Source organism: Pelophylax lessonae (genome assembly GCF_965119305.1).
Source record: "Pelophylax lessonae genome assembly, chromosome: 4".
NCBI lineage: Eukaryota > Metazoa > Chordata > Amphibia > Anura > Ranidae > Pelophylax > Pelophylax lessonae.
Genome location: NC_138771.1, coordinates 575,658,520 through 575,676,695, shown reverse-complemented (window position 1 = coordinate 575,676,695; position 18,176 = coordinate 575,658,520). Strand labels below are relative to the sequence as shown.

The 18,176-nt window shown below is 43.2% G+C and overlaps 1 protein-coding gene across 1 annotated transcript in view; it reads left to right on the top strand.

Moving 5' to 3' along the window:
- CAMSAP3 (calmodulin regulated spectrin associated protein family member 3) overlaps positions 1-18,176 on the top strand; it is a 174,216-nt gene that overhangs the window by 131,077 nt on the left and 24,963 nt on the right. Inside the window, exons 7-13 of the mRNA XM_082253167.1 lie at positions 773-911; positions 5,145-5,284; positions 5,393-5,468; positions 9,765-9,822; positions 12,631-12,668; positions 12,780-12,852; positions 15,085-16,915. Of these exons, the coding sequence (XP_082109293.1) occupies positions 773-911; positions 5,145-5,284; positions 5,393-5,468; positions 9,765-9,822; positions 12,631-12,668; positions 12,780-12,852; positions 15,085-16,915 (2,355 nt within the window). The remainder of the gene's footprint in view (positions 1-772; positions 912-5,144; positions 5,285-5,392; positions 5,469-9,764; positions 9,823-12,630; positions 12,669-12,779; positions 12,853-15,084; positions 16,916-18,176) is intronic.

Sequence of the window (18,176 nt, the reverse complement as noted above, 5' to 3'; positions counted from 1 at the left end):
CCATTTGAGAAGGGACCGGCTACGCTGGCTCTCCTTGGGAATACTGGACCTAATCTATGCTAAAAATTCCCCCCACTTGAACAACATTGACACTTATTAGTTCAGCATGAAAGAAACCAAGGTCCAAAGGCAGCCATCTTGTGCTCTGAAGCTCCATTCACAAAAGCCATGACTTCACTTTGAGGATTCTGTAAATCATTAGAGTGGTTCAGTAATAGGTTTTCACTAAATCCACTTTGTATAAGTAGTACTCCTATTAAAGCAGTCCATGGATTAAACAAAGTGCGCCTTTTTTTTACTTTATGCAATAGGTCTTTATTCCACCAGTGTAAAGGGAAGAAAATCAGATTTGCCAAACGTTTCTATTATTTTTGTGAATGTCCTATTCAACCCCTTTTATATATAAAAAAAAAAAAAAAAACAGTTAAAATTTCTATATGCATTGTTTTGTTTCTTTTTGTATTCCACGGCTTGCTGAATGTATGTATTGTGCACTCACCCTTGTAGTGGCTGCATGTTCTGTACACGCACCGGCCTGTATAGTCTTTGATGTGCGGCACACATAATGTAAAATGTAATAGGACAGTCGTAGTGTAAGATCACATTGTGCGCAATTGGTGTCTGTAGAATGCTTGCTAGGGGAAGTATCTACAGTACTAGAGTTATAAAGTAGTTTATAATTAGTGCATTATGTATCACACAGCTACACAGTAGATAGGTGTAGGAAGACATTTGTAATAAATGTTTAAACTGGCTGCTGTTTCTCTGCTAGATCCGGTATCGGAAGGACAAAGCGCTGTCTAGGCAGACCCCTTGCTTCACCTCAGTGTCTTCCATCAGAGACCTGTCTAATGGGAGTGCACTGGCTGCTACTGTCCACTACTACTGCCCCAGCGAGCTCCGGCTGCAAGGTGAGTACAGATTTCATGTGTGCAAATGATATGTGATTGGAGTAATGCACCCCTGATGTCAAATAGAAGAGATACTAAAGTGGTTCTATGGTCGTGTGAAGGCTGGAAGGGGAATACCATGATTCAACAGGGGGAAATCTGAAGTAATTCCTTTTGTCCTGTTTGTTATTGGAACCCTGCCAAGTAAGAAGTACAGTACTGGACTCCATTGCTGATCACCTCCTGAAAATGCCTATATCTGGGTTTGGTTAGTGAAGTTCCCAAACTCTCCGACCTGCATACTTGTTCTGGTTTAGTGAATTAAACCATTGAAGCCACTGGATTGGCATGACAGTCAGGCAGCTATCAATTTAAGTACCACTTGCCTATTTAACACGTACATGGGCCTGTTAAACACCCGGTCTGGATTTAGCCTATCCGATCTGGTGGTGCAGTATAAAAAGTCATGGAGTGGAATGTCAATAGTATGAGAGAGATGCAGGGACAATGTGCTTCTGCACCACAACTCACAACCTGGAAATAACTTTGGCAGAGGCTGTGCAGGAATGAACACTAATATGTATTATGCCTCGTACACACGTTCAGATAATCGGACGACTTATCGTTCGCATTTTGTTGCATGATACTAATATCGAATTCAACAATGCATATAAAGCATTTATAAGCATTTAATAAGGATTTTTTTCGTACGATTCTGGAAAAGCTTCCTGGTTGCGAAGCTACGTATCAGATGGTGCAAAACAAAAACAATGGCAGCCAGGCCTTTTCCGTGCTATTTTATTGTTTCTGATCATGCGCGGTCTTTGTCGATAGATTTTTAGCGGACGCATAGTGTACCGATTAAACGATTGTCGTTCGCTAGGCTATCATACAACAGAAGTTTTCCTGTTTGTCCCTTCGGATTTTGTTGGACGAACTGTCGTGATCGGCTGTCGAAAGCTGTGTACTAATGATCAGATTATCATGCGATCAGGTTGAAAGCGAGTTTTATCGTACGATTATCTGAACGTGTGTACGAGGCATTAGGCTGTCATTAGATTAGGGTGATCAAACAGAACCTATGCCTCCTTGTATCAGGTGTCCCTATGAGTCTCCCTGACATCAGGGGTCTCTATCTGAGTCTTTATTTACATCAGGTGTCCCCATCAGAGTCCCCCCTACATCAGATGTCCCCATCAGAGTTTCCCCTTGCATCAATCAGAATACCTCCTTACATCAACTGTCCTCATCAGTGTGCCTCATGGATTATTGAATGCACTCTTAGGCCAGGTTCACACCTATGCGTTTTTTTTTTGTGCTTTTTGCAGAAACGTACTACAGTTCATTTCACATGGTTTTCTATGGGACAGGTTCACATCTGTATTTTTAGTAGCCACTGCATTTTTGTAAAGGGTCAGGGACTTTTTTAACCACTTCCTGCCCGCCCTATAGGTGATTGACAGTGGGTAATTGGTTGCATTATCCTGACCGGACGTCATATGACTGCGGCAGGATAATGCGCTCTGACTCAACGCATCTCCAATCTCGGTAAAGAACCTACTGACATAGGCTCTTTACCATGTGACAAGCTGTGTCCAATCACAGCTGGTCACATAGTACACAGGAAGAGCCGTTGATCGGCTTTTCTTAGTTCGGCTCTCCTGACAGGGGGGTGTCTGCACTAGTAATCAGATCATTGATTACCAGTGCAGACCCTTGGGGGGGGGGGTGCCACTAGAACCACCAGGGATGCCCACCCATGACCCCAGGGATGCCCACCATTGCCACCAGGGATGGCAATCAGGGCTCATGGAGCCCGCCAGTGCCCTCCCCATCAGTGCTGCCTGCCAGTGCCCTCCCCATCAGTGCTGCCCACCAGTGCCCATCATTGCCATCTATCAGTGCCGCCCACCAGTGCCCATTATTGCCCACCAGTGCCACCTATTAGTGCTGATCAGTGCCGATCAGTGCCTCCTATCAGTGCCCATCAATGCCGCCTATCAGTGCCCATCAATGCCGCCTATCAGTGCCCAGCAGTGCCGCCTATCAGTGCCCACCAATGCTGCATATCAGTGCTACCTATCAGTGCCACATATCAGTGCCCATCAGTGCTGCCTATCAGTGCTGCATATTAGTGCCACCCCATCAGTGCCTTCTCATCAGTGCAGTCTCATCAGTGCAGAAAAAAAAATGATCTATTTGTATATTTCTATTGTATAACATAAACAAAAAAACTTTTTTTTTTTTCAAACTTTTTGGTGTAGCAAAAAAAAAAAAAACCTTGCGGTGATCAAATACCACCAAAAGAAAGCTCTATTTGTGGGGAAAAAAATTACATAAATTTGGTTTAGGTACAGTGTTGCATGACCGCGCAATTGTCATTCAAGATGCAACAGCGCTAAAAGCTGAAAATTGGCCGATCCGATCCGCTGGACGAATGAAAAATAGGGTTTCCATCCATCCGGATTTGACAGACCGGATCGGATGTCAGCGGACATGTCTCCGCTGACATCCGATGCCCCATAGGGATGCATGGGGCATCCGTTCAGATCCGCCTGAAAAACTGACAGGCGGATCTGAACGGTCCGCTAGTGTGAAAGGGCAAACTTTCCTAAACTGTGCTCAATAATAGAGAAAATAAACTGGGACAAAACCCTAGGAACACTGACAATGGAGGAAAAATGGGAATGCTTTAGGAACATATTAGACAAAGGCATCTCACAGTGCATTCCTAAGGGAAACAAATTTAGAATAGCCAAGGCCAAGCCAGGGTGGCTAAACCGTAATATAAAAAACTTATTAGGGAAAAAAAATTACCTTTTAAAAGATATAAATCGGAGGGGACTTCATGGGCTTTCCACCAATACAAGGAATCGAATAAGAAATGTAAAGGGATGCAGCAAATATTTAAAACCCTGTGCTGTCAGCACATAGCAGAGTACTATCTGTGGCGCTCTCACGCTCGGCTCTCCTGGGGGCCGACTCACCCACAACTGAACACTGATCTAATAAAATCACTCTCTTGCTCCCTGAGCAGAGCTTTTTATTTGAGTAGTGGGCCTTAAAGCAGCCGACTCAATATGAATGGACTACCAAGACACCACAATGGATGAAAAAAATGTACATGACGCAGCTGTGACTCCGCTGGTGCTACCAGCACATGGTTTTTTAACCCTTGCCTTAGCACTTTACTGTTAAAAAAAAATAAAAAAGAGGTCCATTTGTTACTCCACATACAGCCTGATTGCAATACAGTGATAGATTAAGAGGGTTCAATATTGGAAGTCCCTCTGTTTTTCCCAGCATTCTCTTTGTTCAGGTTACATTCAATGAAGACATGTCTATGTAAATATAATTATAGTGTTTCTGCAATCTCCATTTTCTGATTGGCTAGTTTATTAATTGGAAAGCAAAACGTCCTGCTCCACACTATCTTCTGCTCCAACAATGCCCCAAGAGGATGAAAAAAGAGCCCAATGCCCACTAGGACCAACTTGGTGATTTGAGATAGGGTAGGCCTTTTGGACGCTTGTTTTTTTAAGGGCATGTGTGATGATATGGTATTAGTGCTTGGATGCTGGTTGCCATCTTGCTAAGTGGACAGCAGCCTGTAAATTAGGTGGACTATAGCCTCAGTTCACAAAGCTAAAATACAAGGATAATAATCCTTGGGGCTCTTTCACTCGCATTGGAGTGCATTACCCCCTGAATAGTGATTTGTGTTCGGATTGCTTTTCAGGCGACATTTGACAGATGATGAGGAGACATTATAACACCTGCTCACCACCTGATTTAACCCTAAAATGCTGCACTACCAATTGTTGGTCCCAATAAACACAATGAGTGAGTTTGATAATTGGTACCGCCTGTCAAACTCTCCACCCGGAGTTAAAAATGCCACAGCCAGGAAGCAAAGCTTTGCAACCAAGGCATCTGTACAGCCCAATCTGGCTGTAGTGGGGACAGTTCAGGTGGGTTCACGGGTGGCGTAGCAGTTTTTACCATGCCCCAGCTGCACTCCTGAAAGAGCAGTTATTTTCAAAAGAGTTATTGTTCTTTTTAGGCAATAAGATTTGAAAATTACAGTAAAGATCCTAATCCTTGTGGAAAGTTTTCTCATCTTGTCTTTATCACTGCTGAAATGTACCCTGGATAGCATTCGTAGTTAATGAAGTTAATCTGTTGTGCTGGTTTTTAATTGATTACTGGGATCATTGCAGCTGCTACCAATATAATTGTCTCTGTTTCCTGCAGATGTCTGTCTGAAGGATACTATGTCTGTAGCTGACAGTCTGTACAACCTGCAGCTCCTCATAGATTTCTGTGCCCAGCACCTACCTCCATCTTGTCCACTTTCCCTGGAAGACTTGCTCTATGTGCCCACTGCTCTACGGGTGAGTAACAGATAACACCTCATGTATACGGCTTTTTGCCCACTTGCTATGAACTGTTCTATGTTAACTCTCATGTGTTTAATTGTTTTCCTTTGTTCTGGTCATCAGGTGAATCTTGTTGCACTCTTAGCGGAACTGTATTACTGCTTTGAAGTCGCCAAACCAGAGTTTGTGCAACCTAAAGGTATTTATTTCTGTGGGCTATCCAATTATTTTTCTCACAAATCTTACCTTTAAGGTAAATGAAGCTGTATTGTCATAAACACTTTTGGGGGGATTAGTAAAGTCCTACTGACACTTTTTGGTGGTATGGCCCTTTTTAAAGGATAACTCCACTTTTGTGTGTGTGGGGGAATAGTAAATAAAAAAAAAAATAATAATATAGCGTATACAATTGCGACACAAGTCATTATGACTTTTCCTTTTTAATCTACAGCCACTGTAATTTTCTGAAAATGCAATGTAATATGGCTACCTGGAGTTGTTCCGTACACAGAATGTATACTGACCACACCCCAGAAACATACTTTCCTGTTTGTGTGATTGGCTCACCAATTTTCCCAAAAGTCTGCCTAAGATACAAGTCAGATTTCAGGCACCCTCTGCAGCAAAAATGTAATTTTTGGTGAGATACTCCCAATAAGAACATGTCTAAAGGGATGCAGATTTCCTCATTAGTGCTCTGCAGCTGCACAGCTTTTTGATAATTATGAAATCACTGTCATTAGACCCACTCAGCACAGAGGAGCAAACAATGATTTCTTCAGAATAACAAAGGTTGTTATAATTCTTGCAATGTACATGGATTACCCAGAGGGGAATGTTTTTTTTCTCAACAAAAGTGGAGTTACGCTTTAAAATGGTCTGCACCAAATTAAAGAAATCCCTGGTGCCTAGCTCAGTTTTGTAAAGATAGCATTATTACTGCATCAAATGAAAAATAATTACCTCCATTTCATACATACCGAAACTGGAGGTAATGAGGACTATGTGTAAGTTGGTGCACAGAGACAGGCAGAGTGCTTGTCGCTGTGCGCTGTGTAGCAGATGCCATATTTCCTGCCCCCACCTCCTCCCCTCCCCACCTGTCACTGGTTCTTAGGGACGCGGTCGGATTCTCAGCTGACAGCCCCCTAGCAATTAGTGACGCTGAGAAACTAGTTTCCTATCAGATCCGCTCTCTGCTGCTGTCAATCACAAGCTTACCTGACGGGTAACTTGCGTTTGTGAATCCCCACCAGACTCTGTCCAACAAGCTTTTAAAATTCTCACCTACTGTGACAACTGCAGTGGCAGGAGGAAACTCAGCTGCACTGAAAATGGAGTGTCTGCATGGATGTTTCGGTCTCGGTGTACCTCCACACGCGGTGCGTGCCCCGGATTCATGGACCATTTTACAACATGTACATCAATTTGTCACCAACATTTGTCATCTAGAGGCATGTCAGAATTCCCCTAATGATTGGAGAGAGCAATGTGTTGTGGCAGGTGCCAGAGGCAGTTTTGTCCCACCTGAATGTCAGGGCACCTTCCTTATAACTAGGAGCATCCGAACAGGTGAGCACAATCATTATGCAGCACTTGCAAGCAAAAAGCAGAGCCTTCATGTATAATGAGCATAAATGGCATCCCCCTTAAACAACTATTAATAATAAACTAGATGTAATACATGACTATACGCAATACAGCTTTAAATAAAATGCACATGCAAAATATTTATAATTAAGTGGAACTTCTAATCCTGATTTAGGGCCAGTTACACCAGAATTCCTGTGTTCCAGATGTGTTTCTGCATGTGCATTATTAATGCATTCCAGTTCTTTTTTTTTCCCTCTTTCTTTTTTTTTGTTTTTATTCATCATAAATAAGGACATTGTGGTGTGTTTGTTGCATTCTGGTGCACTTTTTAATGTGTTTTGCCACATTCAAGATCTGTTCTATACAGAAAAAGTGCAGTATGTTCTACTTTTGTTGACTGCACTGGAACTGGTGCTGCACTAGTGTGAACTAGGGTCATTGGAATCCAGGTTAAACACTGTCCATGCATTTGTGAAGCAGAAAAAAAACATACTGGATCACATCTGGTGTGAACCATCCCTTAACAGTTTTCTAAAACCGTTAGGCTTAACTGAGACCTTCGGCTGGATTCACAGATAGTTGCTAATAGCTGTGGTCATAAGGCAATAATGGGCTGACAACAGCTGCAGCTATCCGCAGGCGTTTGGATGTAATCGCACATGGAGCGGTTAGGGACAGATGATCACCCCTGGAGGCAAGCTGTTTCCATCCAGATGCGATCATCTGTCCTTAAGGTTGGCCATAGATTATGCAACTTTCCTTCCTTCAGTCTGGGATTGAAGGAAAGAATATTGCTTGATTCCCCCATCAACGCAGTCAGTGTTGATGGGAGAATCCCTCCCTCCCGCTGCACTATTGCATTTTGACAGCCGGAAGATTCCCAGTCGTCGGAATACAATGATCACTGCTGGCAACTATAGCCGCTGGCAGTGATGAACAATATCTGACAGGCTGGTTGTACTTAAGTCGATCAATCAACTTCAGTACAACCGGCCTGCCCATAGATAGATCAAAAGATCTTTGATCCATCTATGGCCGGGTTGCTGGAGATAACCATGTGCGATTACATTCGGACAGCTGTGGCCACTGTCAGCCTGTCATGATCTTGTACAGGCTGAATGTGGACGCAACTTTCAGCATCCACCTGTGAATCCAGTTGCAGGATTCTGCTGCATTCCTCCTGTAGCTGGCACATAAATGAAGGTCCCTTGAACCCCTCTTAGGGAAAGGGAGCCTTGACTGCTGGAAGCATTGCATCTTCGTGGGTGTTAACCTAACACAGGGAGGTTAAATGGCTCCATTTGGATTGGCTACTAAGACATGAGGTGACTGGGTGGAGCCTGAACTCTAGAAAAAGGCTATGCAGGGACACGCCCCACTACTATGAGGCGATTCAGCTGCCACAGGGGTTGCCCATCCACCCGCCCGTTGTGAGGCTCGTCGCAGCTTTATTGACGGTTTTGACTTTGCCAGCAATTGATGTTGTTTTATAGGCTATGCTATGAAGTTTAATTCTAGGGACAGGCTAATGCCTGTCTGGCACTGAAGGTGAAGACAGGCCTCTCAGGCTACTTCCAAACAGGGCGGGCTCTGCTAGAAGTCTGCTTGCTCAGCCGGTAATCTGTCCGCTGATCCCTGCTGAGCAGGGGGACCCGCTGGTCCATGTCTGCTATGCTTATGCAGAGCAGACACAGCCTATCCTTCTCTATGGGTGGTTGGATATAAATGGACCGCTTGTCCGTTTACATCCGACTGCCATCCGATCAGCTAGACGGAAAGGGGAACGTCTGTTTTTAGCAGATTGGATTGGATGTCGGCTGGTGTACACTGACACATGTCCGTTTACACCCGCTGCTCCATAGAGGAGGATGGAGAGTTACATCAAGTCTGCCTGGTATACTACTAGGCAGACCTGATCAGTCCACTCACGTGAAAGAGGCCTTAGGCTCCATTCACACCTGAGCGTATTGTTGTCAGGCGTTTTTTTGGGCTTTTTTCGGGCCTTTTTTGCAGGTGTTTGGAGGCAGGCATTGACATCTAACAAAAACGATTCTAATCTGCCAAAAAAGAAGCTCATGTACTTTTTTGGGCTTCAAGCATTTTGCTTCAGGCGACAAAACGCTCATATGTTAACAGGGGCCATTCAAATGAATGGGATTTTGCTTGTTGGGCGTTTTGAGACTTTAAAGATGAGCGTTTTAAGGGCTGAAAAAGGCTCAGTTGGGAAGAGGGCCTTAGACTATGGGGTAGATTTACTAAAACTGGAGCACCCAGAATCTGGTTCAGCTGTGCATGGTAGCCAATCCGCTTCTAATGTCAGCTTGTTTAATTAAGCTTTGACAGTAAAACCTGGAAGCGAATCGGCTTCTATGCAGAAGTGCATCAGGATTAATCAGCCTTAATCAGCCTCTGTGTCCTTTTTGGGGGGCAAGGTTTTTTGGTTTGTGGTTATTAGTCAGTTATAAAACCGCCTATGCTTCTCAGCAGTCATGCCATGTGAATGGGGTCTAAATGTTTTTGGAAACAATCAGATCCGGAATATTATTTCTGATTTTATTATAAATATTTTGAATGGTCATTAAATTTTTTAAAGCTGTTTTGTGTGTAAATGTGAATAAGCCATGTCTCTGGTATTGTCACAGTTGCCACTCTCAGTCATACTTTTAAGCCCTCATGTGGCTGCTGTCATACATAGCTGATCACATGTGCAGCTCAATGGCAACTACCAATTTAAACTGAGGCTAAGACGGCCCCACCCTCGGGTGCAAAGGATATGAGGGTTTAGTTATCGAATTATATTTCTGTATGTGTAACAAGAAAAAAAAGAAAAACATGTTTTTGCAGTAATGTGGACTATAAATGGGATACTTCTAATGTTTTAACTGATTTCTTTGTCTTTTAGATTTACAGTCAAGCGCTGAGAGCACTACCCCCACACCTTCAAGTGCGCACAGTGGAGGGTACGTTTTTTTTTTTTTTTTGTGTTTTTGTTTTTTTACAATCAGTTTCAGTTTACAACTATTACGCCTGCAAAACAGAATTCATAGCAAACAAAATCATGGATTTAGGAACTGCTTGTTAGGAGTCGTATGGGTTTTTTCTTTTTTTTTTTTTAGGATCAAATTTACCTAGGTGGATGCAGCATCGGTCTAATATTGCATCTGTCCCCTGGTGCCTCTAACACTGAGAATCGAGCGATCGGACACCTCAGTTCTCACAGCTCTGTGAGCAAAGAGCTGCTGACTGTCAGTCACCGCTCTCTGCTCTGCCCCCTCCTCGCTCACTGGAGCACTGAGCTGTGGAGGGGTGGGAGCAGCAGGCTCAGGCTCTCAGCGGCTGGGTGGGAGGCTGAGCTGGGGGCCAGTCCAGGCACAACTCTATGGTCATGATGACGCCCTAGCCTGGACCGACTGTGACGTTAGCAGAGAGCGGACTTCAGCCCACTGTCTGCTAAAAAAAAAGGGTCACAGGAGTGTAGAATGAACTGCACTCCTGTGATCCATTTCCTTTTAAAGTGGTTTAAAGGCATATGTTTTTTTTTTTACCTCTGCATTAAGGTAAAAAACCTTCCATGATCAGCTCCCCCACGCCCCCCAACTATAAACCTGAGTCCTATTTCAATCCAGCGCTGAGAGTACTCTGCTGTTTCCCCTCACAGGACTCAGAGGTAGCGGTGGGAGCCATTGGCTCCAGCTGCTGTCAATCAAATCCTGTGAGGAGGGGGAGCAGGAGGAGGGAGCGAACTGCACAGTGACTGACACAGCCTGGCTTGGCATTGAGGCCACAAGAGTGACCCCTTAGCAAACGGCTTGCTGTTGTTCCACCCAAAAGGGAAGAGGAGCCCAGAGCGCCAGCGGGGACCCCAGAAGAGGAGGAAAGGAACCACGCTGTAATAGAGCAGGTAAGTATAATATGCTTTTTAATATAGGGAAGGAAAAAATTGAATCTTTACAATCACTTTAAATTGTGAGAAGTGACATGCAAATTGGGTTTTAGCAGATATGCATTGACCAAATCGGGCCATTTTTTCAGCTTGAATACATTTTAAGCTAGAAGTGTCCCTAGAAGACCAGTGAGATTTAAAAGCTATATGATTATAAGAATTTTAAATATTTACAATACCACACATTCACACCAGTCCCTGCCCTCAAGAAGCTTACAATCTAAGAATCCCCATCTCCCATGCATATGTACATGCACACACATGCTAGATGACCTTCAGAAATTCTCATGAGTCAGTGACAAATGATCTCAAGCAGTAACAAGCTTCAAAGTTTGTGACAAGTTTTTTTTCCTTATTTACTTCCTTCCATTGTTGGCTATAGTCTATAAAACAACTGTAAGGCCCCTTTCACACAGGCGGACCGTTCAGATCCGCCTGTCTGTTTTTTTGGCGGATCTGAACAGTCACCCCATGCATCTCTATGGGGGATCGAATGTCAGCGGAGACATGTCCGTTGACATCCGATCCGTCAAATCTGGACGGATGGAAACCCTATTTTCCATCCGTCCAGCGGATCGGATGAGAACGGACCGACGGTCCGTTCCCATCCGATTCCCCCATAGAGATGTATGGGGCTGTGACAGCTGTGTTTCCGCACACAGTGCCGAGAACAGCTGTTATTCTTCTGCTCAGCGGGGGATCGGCGGATCGATCCCCCGCTGAGAAAAGCGGAGTCCGTTTGACGGACTATATGTGTGAAAGAGCCCTAAGGGATGGGAGATTAGGAGAGTACAGGGGAGGAGTGAGAAGACTGCCTATAGTTCAGGAAACCTATAGCCATCTTTCTTTCCTCTTGTGTGGTGCTCTATACAGTAAGTTAATATACAGTTCTGCATATAAAGAACACCCTATGATGCTTCTATTACTACATCCTTACAGTAGTTTTTTTTTTTTTTACAATAATTGCATGACTAGGGGTGGAGCTGGTAAAAAAAAGTGTGTACTTAGGGCTCCAAGATCTCCAAATACAGCCCTCTGTGTGGAAGTTGTTTCCTGTTACCTTGTGCTTAAAGAGGATTGTCACTCTCTCAATCCTTATGCTGCTAGCATTAGTAAATAGAAAGTATATCATATTTACTTCTTTCAAACCTTTTTTCTTCAGTTACTTTCTGATTTCCATGCCTAGGCATATGATATCTTCTATCTCATGAGCCTTCAGGAGGGGAAGAGGAGTTTTCTCAGCTAAGCACCCCCTCCTGTGTGCATGCCTGAGCTAAGGGCAGATGGATTCCAGGAAGTAAATGCTACATGAATCATCTGCTCTTACTCAACATTGCTACAGCCAGCAGTGCTAGGGGGTATTTTTCATATTGATTTCTCAGCAAACTAAAGCACGGAGACATGAATGGAAGTGGAAAGTTTTTGCTTTGAATATTAAAAAATGAAATGAATAGCATTTTTGGTTTGAGGTGCTCAGATGCAGTGTAGGTTCGCTTTAGAGACTAGCTATATTTACCTTTTTAATGTGTGCTAACCTGCCTTGCATCTGTGACTTGTGGTGGACACCATGAACATGGAGCTGTGCACCTGTGTAAGAATCCCTGGATTCAACAGGTGAATGTTCTGTTATTTAGATTCCCCCTGAGAGCACAGAGAGCTCCCTCATAACGCAAAGAATTGACTTGGTAGTCAAGAGTAATGGGTATGTTAGGGAAGATGATCTCTGGTGATCAAAGATTATGATCAAGGAGTGAGGTAAAACTTTTTTGTTTAAAATTGAAAAAAATTTGAAATAAGTATGTTTATCTTGTATTTTTCTCTTTAGTGGTTCTCCTGTATTTAACTTCCGACCTGGAACCACAGGTAAGTCTCACTTACCACCACTATAAACGTTTTAAGGGTCAACTTAAATGTACACTATATAATATAGCTGTGTTGACATTTTATACACTAAGTTGTCCTTTTTTATGGTAGGATCCCTTCCTCACTCTTCATCAATGTCTCACATGGAAGGATTTGGAAAGTCCTGGGCAAAAAATCCATTAAGGTAGGTGTAGATGTTCTTCATTGAAAGTGCTCTGAAAACAATGTATACATTTTCTGTTTCAATCTTTTTATTATGATTTCAAATAGTAAAAAACATTGTAGGTAGACAAAGTCAAGTACAAAAATAGAACTGTCAGCATAGGCGGTGTACAAAGTAAAGTGTATTGTACAGTGTAAAAAGTTCATAAGCCAGTATGAGGAAGTACATCAATGTGGGTAACCACAGAGAGTTCCATGTAGAACATATGCAGCTATATTTCTAGAATAGGACAGACAAACAAAATAGGCCTTATTTCAGGACAACATTGTAAGCCCAGCGGAAGGGTCAAGCAGGACTGCACCCACCCAACCCCTCGACTGGGCAGTGAAAACCATAATCGTATAAGAATTCACTTTATCTAATAAAGCAACCACTATTTTACCAAGTCGATGACTTATTTAGCTGTCAGATGAACAAAGAGTATAGACAGAATATCAAATATATCAGCTACATATCCTATAGTGTAGTTTGTCATATATAGAACTTAAAAGCCTTAAACCAAGGATAAAGGTCTGGCCAAAGGACCTTAAAGTGGAGTTCCACCCAGATTTTCTACTTTACATTATCCTCTTCAATCCAGCAAGTTAGAACAACATTGGCATTTTTTTTTCCAGCTTTCTTTACCTTCTTTTCAGGGCGTATTCTTTTTTTCTTCCTGTGAAAGGGCGCCGCGGTGAGGTACGTCATATCCTGCAGCGCTCTAGCCCCTGGGAGATGTGTGTCATCATTCCCAGGAGTCAACAAGGGGGCAGGACCTTCCTTCAATGCCACCATTGTGATGGTAACCAGATACAATTGTGCGGCATGCCTCGGGTTTTATGCGCATGCGGGAGATTGGGAGGTGCATGCTGGGTAACCAGCAGCACCTTATCCGGGAAGACTCCACTAGTGGGCTTCACATGCCCACAATTAAGATGGGAGCGCTCAGCCAAAGGATTATAAAGGTTAGTTTTCTAAAAAAAAATACTATAATACTACAGCGACTTTGCATATAGTTAGCTTTTAAAAAAACTTAGTGATAAAAACATCCCGGTTCTCTTTTAAAACAAAAGTAAAAACTACGGCTGGAACACCTCTTTAAATGTACTTGTGTAAAAAGGTAAACCAAGCAAAGAACGAAAACAGGGTGAAAGGAAGTAAGAGTAAAAGCATGCCTGTCCGGGAGTCTGCCAACAGCAGCCAATGTTGACCTTAAGTATCTGGCACCTCTAGGTAAGAGTCAGGGCTCCATATCTTTTCAAACAGGGATTGTTTATCCCATAGGATCTAACAATTTATTCATGTAGCATGATCCAAGTAAGCTTTCACTTTATTTGAGCCAAATCGATCACTGGGCTTTTCCATGCTGTAGCGATAGTATATTAGTCGCCAAAAACCTATAATATATTAAAGTCTGTGTGGATCTAGGGATATTGTCCACGGGTTGGTTAAAGCGGAGTTCCAGCCTCAGAAACATTTTTGAACTAAAAATACCCCCGGGACAGTCTGGGCTATTGCATTTCAGAATGGATAGCCTCTGAACTGTCCCAGGTTGCACTTACCTTTTAGAAGAAATACTTACTTTGAAAATTTCTTGTCCAGCGCTGCCATCTCATGTGTGGGCAGCTGAAGCCAGGGCGTCCTCTTTGGTGTCCTCTTTGGTCCCAGAATGCCCTGCACTGGCCCCGCTCGTCAGTTTCGATGCAGGCGCGTCATCCCTGCACAGCTTCTGGGCATGCCCAGAAGCGGTTTAGCAGGGAGTGACGCGCCTGCACTGGAACTGACAAGTGGGGCCGATGCAGGCGCATTGGCTCCTGGGAGCGATAACGTTCGGCTCCCAGGAGTCAACGCAAGCAGGAAGTGACGGCGTGGGCCGTGTCTGTAGAGGGCGGAAGAGGAAGTAAGGCAAGTATATTTTCTTTAAAAACAAGGTAAGTGAATACAAAAATAAAAATTATCCAATTGTTTTTCAGGTAATTTTAGAGCAAGCGGAAGGGGAAAAGTGCATTTTTAGGGTGGAACTCCGCTTTAAGCAGTGGGATAAGAGGATATTTAGTAATGTTAACCAAGGTGACTGAGTAAATTGGGGAATAAACTCTTATTAAGAAACGCTGGACCTTGGGGCAGGTCCACCATGTGTGAAGAGCAACAATGTATACATTTTACACTACCTGTACAGTCCTGAACATATCTTTTTGTTTCTTTTCCCTCCAGCTCTCCACTGTCTCAGGCAGTTTCCTTCAGCATACCATTTGGACTTGACAGTGATGTTGACATTGTAATGGGGAACCCTGTGAACATTCTTCGTTCTGTCAGCTCAGATAGCCTTACACCTCCCGTGTACGCTCCCTCTTCCCCAAAATCCCCCCAGTGCATTACTCGAGCCACCTACACCCCTCCTGAGGATGTAGCTGAATTAACAACACAAGCACGTACCTTTAAGAAGCTCCCATTGACTGGAAAGTGCACCACAGACCTGCAGGTTCAGGAGAAACTGGGTGGTGGACAAGGAACACAGACAGAATTGCCCACCATTGAAGAAGCACTGCAAATTATCCACAGCTCTGAGACTCGGCTGCACCCAGAGGGAGCACCAGATGGATTTTACCTTCACTCACCAGAAGAGTCAAAGCCATCTAAAGTAGAGGATGATATGGTCCCAGATCTGGGTGTGTACAGAACACATGACACATCCAGAAGATTGTCTAGAGATGACGATTCTGTGCTAAGGGACAATAGCCTGGATTCTGATCTGGAAGAGAACAAGGCAAATCAAGAGTCCAGTCGCAGCTCTCTTAGCTCACAAGCTGATTCCTCTGCGGGATCAGGTACAAAGATGACAAGTTTTGCTGAACGCAAGAAGAAACTTGATGCCAAAGTTAACTCAGATGGTTCCCCATCTGGTTCACCCAATACGACCACATGGGCCCAAAAGGCAGAGGAGTCTCCTGTAAAGAGTCCAGCTTTAAATTCTGAAATGAATCAGCTTGGTGCCAGGCTTGAGGAGAAGAGAAGGGCTATTGAAGCCCAGAAAAAGAGAATTGAAGCGATTTTTGCAAAGCATCGACAGCAGCTTGGAAAGAGTGCCTTTCTTCAACTGAAAAAGAAAGAAGGGGAGGATGACTGTGAAGAGGATGATCTGAAATTATCACCAGATGAGGGCCTTCCTAAAGAGTTAGAAGAGGAAAGACCGATTAAACAAAGCGAAGAAGAAAAGAATGAGAAGATGAATGATGGGTCTGTAAAACCACGGGGAGAGAAACAAGTGAGCTTTTCCCCTGAGGTGACAAAAGCAGGACTAGATAACAATCTGGGAGACTATAATAAAGCAGTAGCAAAATTAAATACAGCGCTATCGTCTCTACAGTCGGACATGAAAAGATTATCTGACCAACAGGAGAAGCTGATGAAGAAAGAGAGCAAAGCTTGGGTCATCCCAGCTCCAAAGTCCTCCCCTCCACCCCATCGACCCAAGTCTTCACCACCTACTAGGCTTACGAGAGAGTTCCAAACTCCTCGTTCCTCATCTGCATCTCCTTCTCAGTCACCTTCACGAATAGCTCCAAAGTCCCCCCAACCGAATACCAGAAGGTCTTTGCAACCTGTGCCTGTAACCCCTAAAATTCCCAAAAATACCCGGCCAGTAGAGCTGAAGCTTCCACCTCTCAACAGAGTCCTGACTCCTCCCCACAATGTGGACACCATACCTCACTTGCGTAAGTTCTCCCCAAGCAAAGTTCCAGTCCAGACGCGATCCTCATTACATTTTGCAGATGATACAAATGAAGGTGAAAATGAAGACACTTTGCCAACTAGTGAAGTCTATGGAAACAACTCACGTCCAGTAGCTTCTGTAGTTCCTCAGAGTAGTGGCATTGGGCCACTGGCTGGGGAGGATAGGGAAGGGAAGAGGAACAGTCTGATTGAGATCCCATTGTCCGATCTGCAACCAACAGAAGAATTAGATTTAGAAGGAATGGACTCACTAGATGCAACTCCTGCAGATGATGGTGTAACACAGAGAGGACTTGGATTCTTCTTCAAGGTAAGGCCATTGAATAAGTTGACTTTAAGTTCTAAATCCTTGGGTTATATTTTAAACCTAGCCCAGTACCTTTATTCTCGGGGTCAGAAAGACTGAGTAGATGATTAGCATGGTTAGGATTTTCTTGGGATCTGCTGTGTGACAACACACGTCCCTGGGAAATTTTTAAATGAACCTGTGCCCGGACTGAAGTGTTTTGCATATTTTAAACATGCAATAAAAGCACTTTAAAACAAGCTCTCATTTTAGTTTTAGGCATTGCGGAGACATTTAACTACAAAGTTCACCACAGAGGCACTGAAATCTAGCTCTTTTTCTATTGTGTTTATTGCTACATAATCTTGGCAGCCTGTCAGTTCTCAAATGGAATTACACAGCAGGTGTTTCTAAGCTGTTGGACATTAGCTAAAATTCCAGTTTAGGGTCTTTGTCAATATCATTGAAAATGAACATGCAGCTAGAGAGGTCAGGGATGGCTTGTTGTTATGCTCACTTTTCCCTTGTTAAGAATATGTATTACCTTTAATGGGCAATACTTTTATGCTGCCTCTTCTTCTCCTTTCATCCTTGTCACGAAGCCCCTGTGCTGCCATTTTGAAAATTATTTCCGGTGTCGGTTCCCAATATAGTCCTAGTGCGGATGAGTGCGATGGAACGCATGACATCATGCGGCTCATCTCATGCATGTGCCATATGAAATACATTAATCTGTTAATTTAAAAATAAAATCCTGGGCAAAGGCTTTTTTTTAAATGGATTAATGTAACGTTGTATGGCGCATGTGCATGATGAACTGTATGATGTTGTACTGTGGTATGCCTGAGATGGAACATATAACAATATTGCGAGATCCCTGCTGGAAAACAGGAACACAAATATGTTTGCTGATGTGAATTTCAGTATAATGAGCAAAGGTCTGCTTTAAAGAAACAAGTATATCAATGATTTTAAGTGTTTTTGTCTTCTATTCATAAATATAAGCACCATTATAGCATCACTCAAAATTCTATATAGTGTGTATATATAAAGATTATTAAAGTGTGTGTGTATGTATGTGTATATATATATATATATATATATATATATATATATATATATATATATATATATATATATATACACACACACAAACCCGATTCCAAAAAAGTTGGGACACTACAAATTGTGAATAAAAACAGAATGCAATGATGTGGAAGTTTCAAATTTTAATTTCTCTATCGCTCATTGACAGACGTAGTCCTCGGTGATTCAACACCCTCGG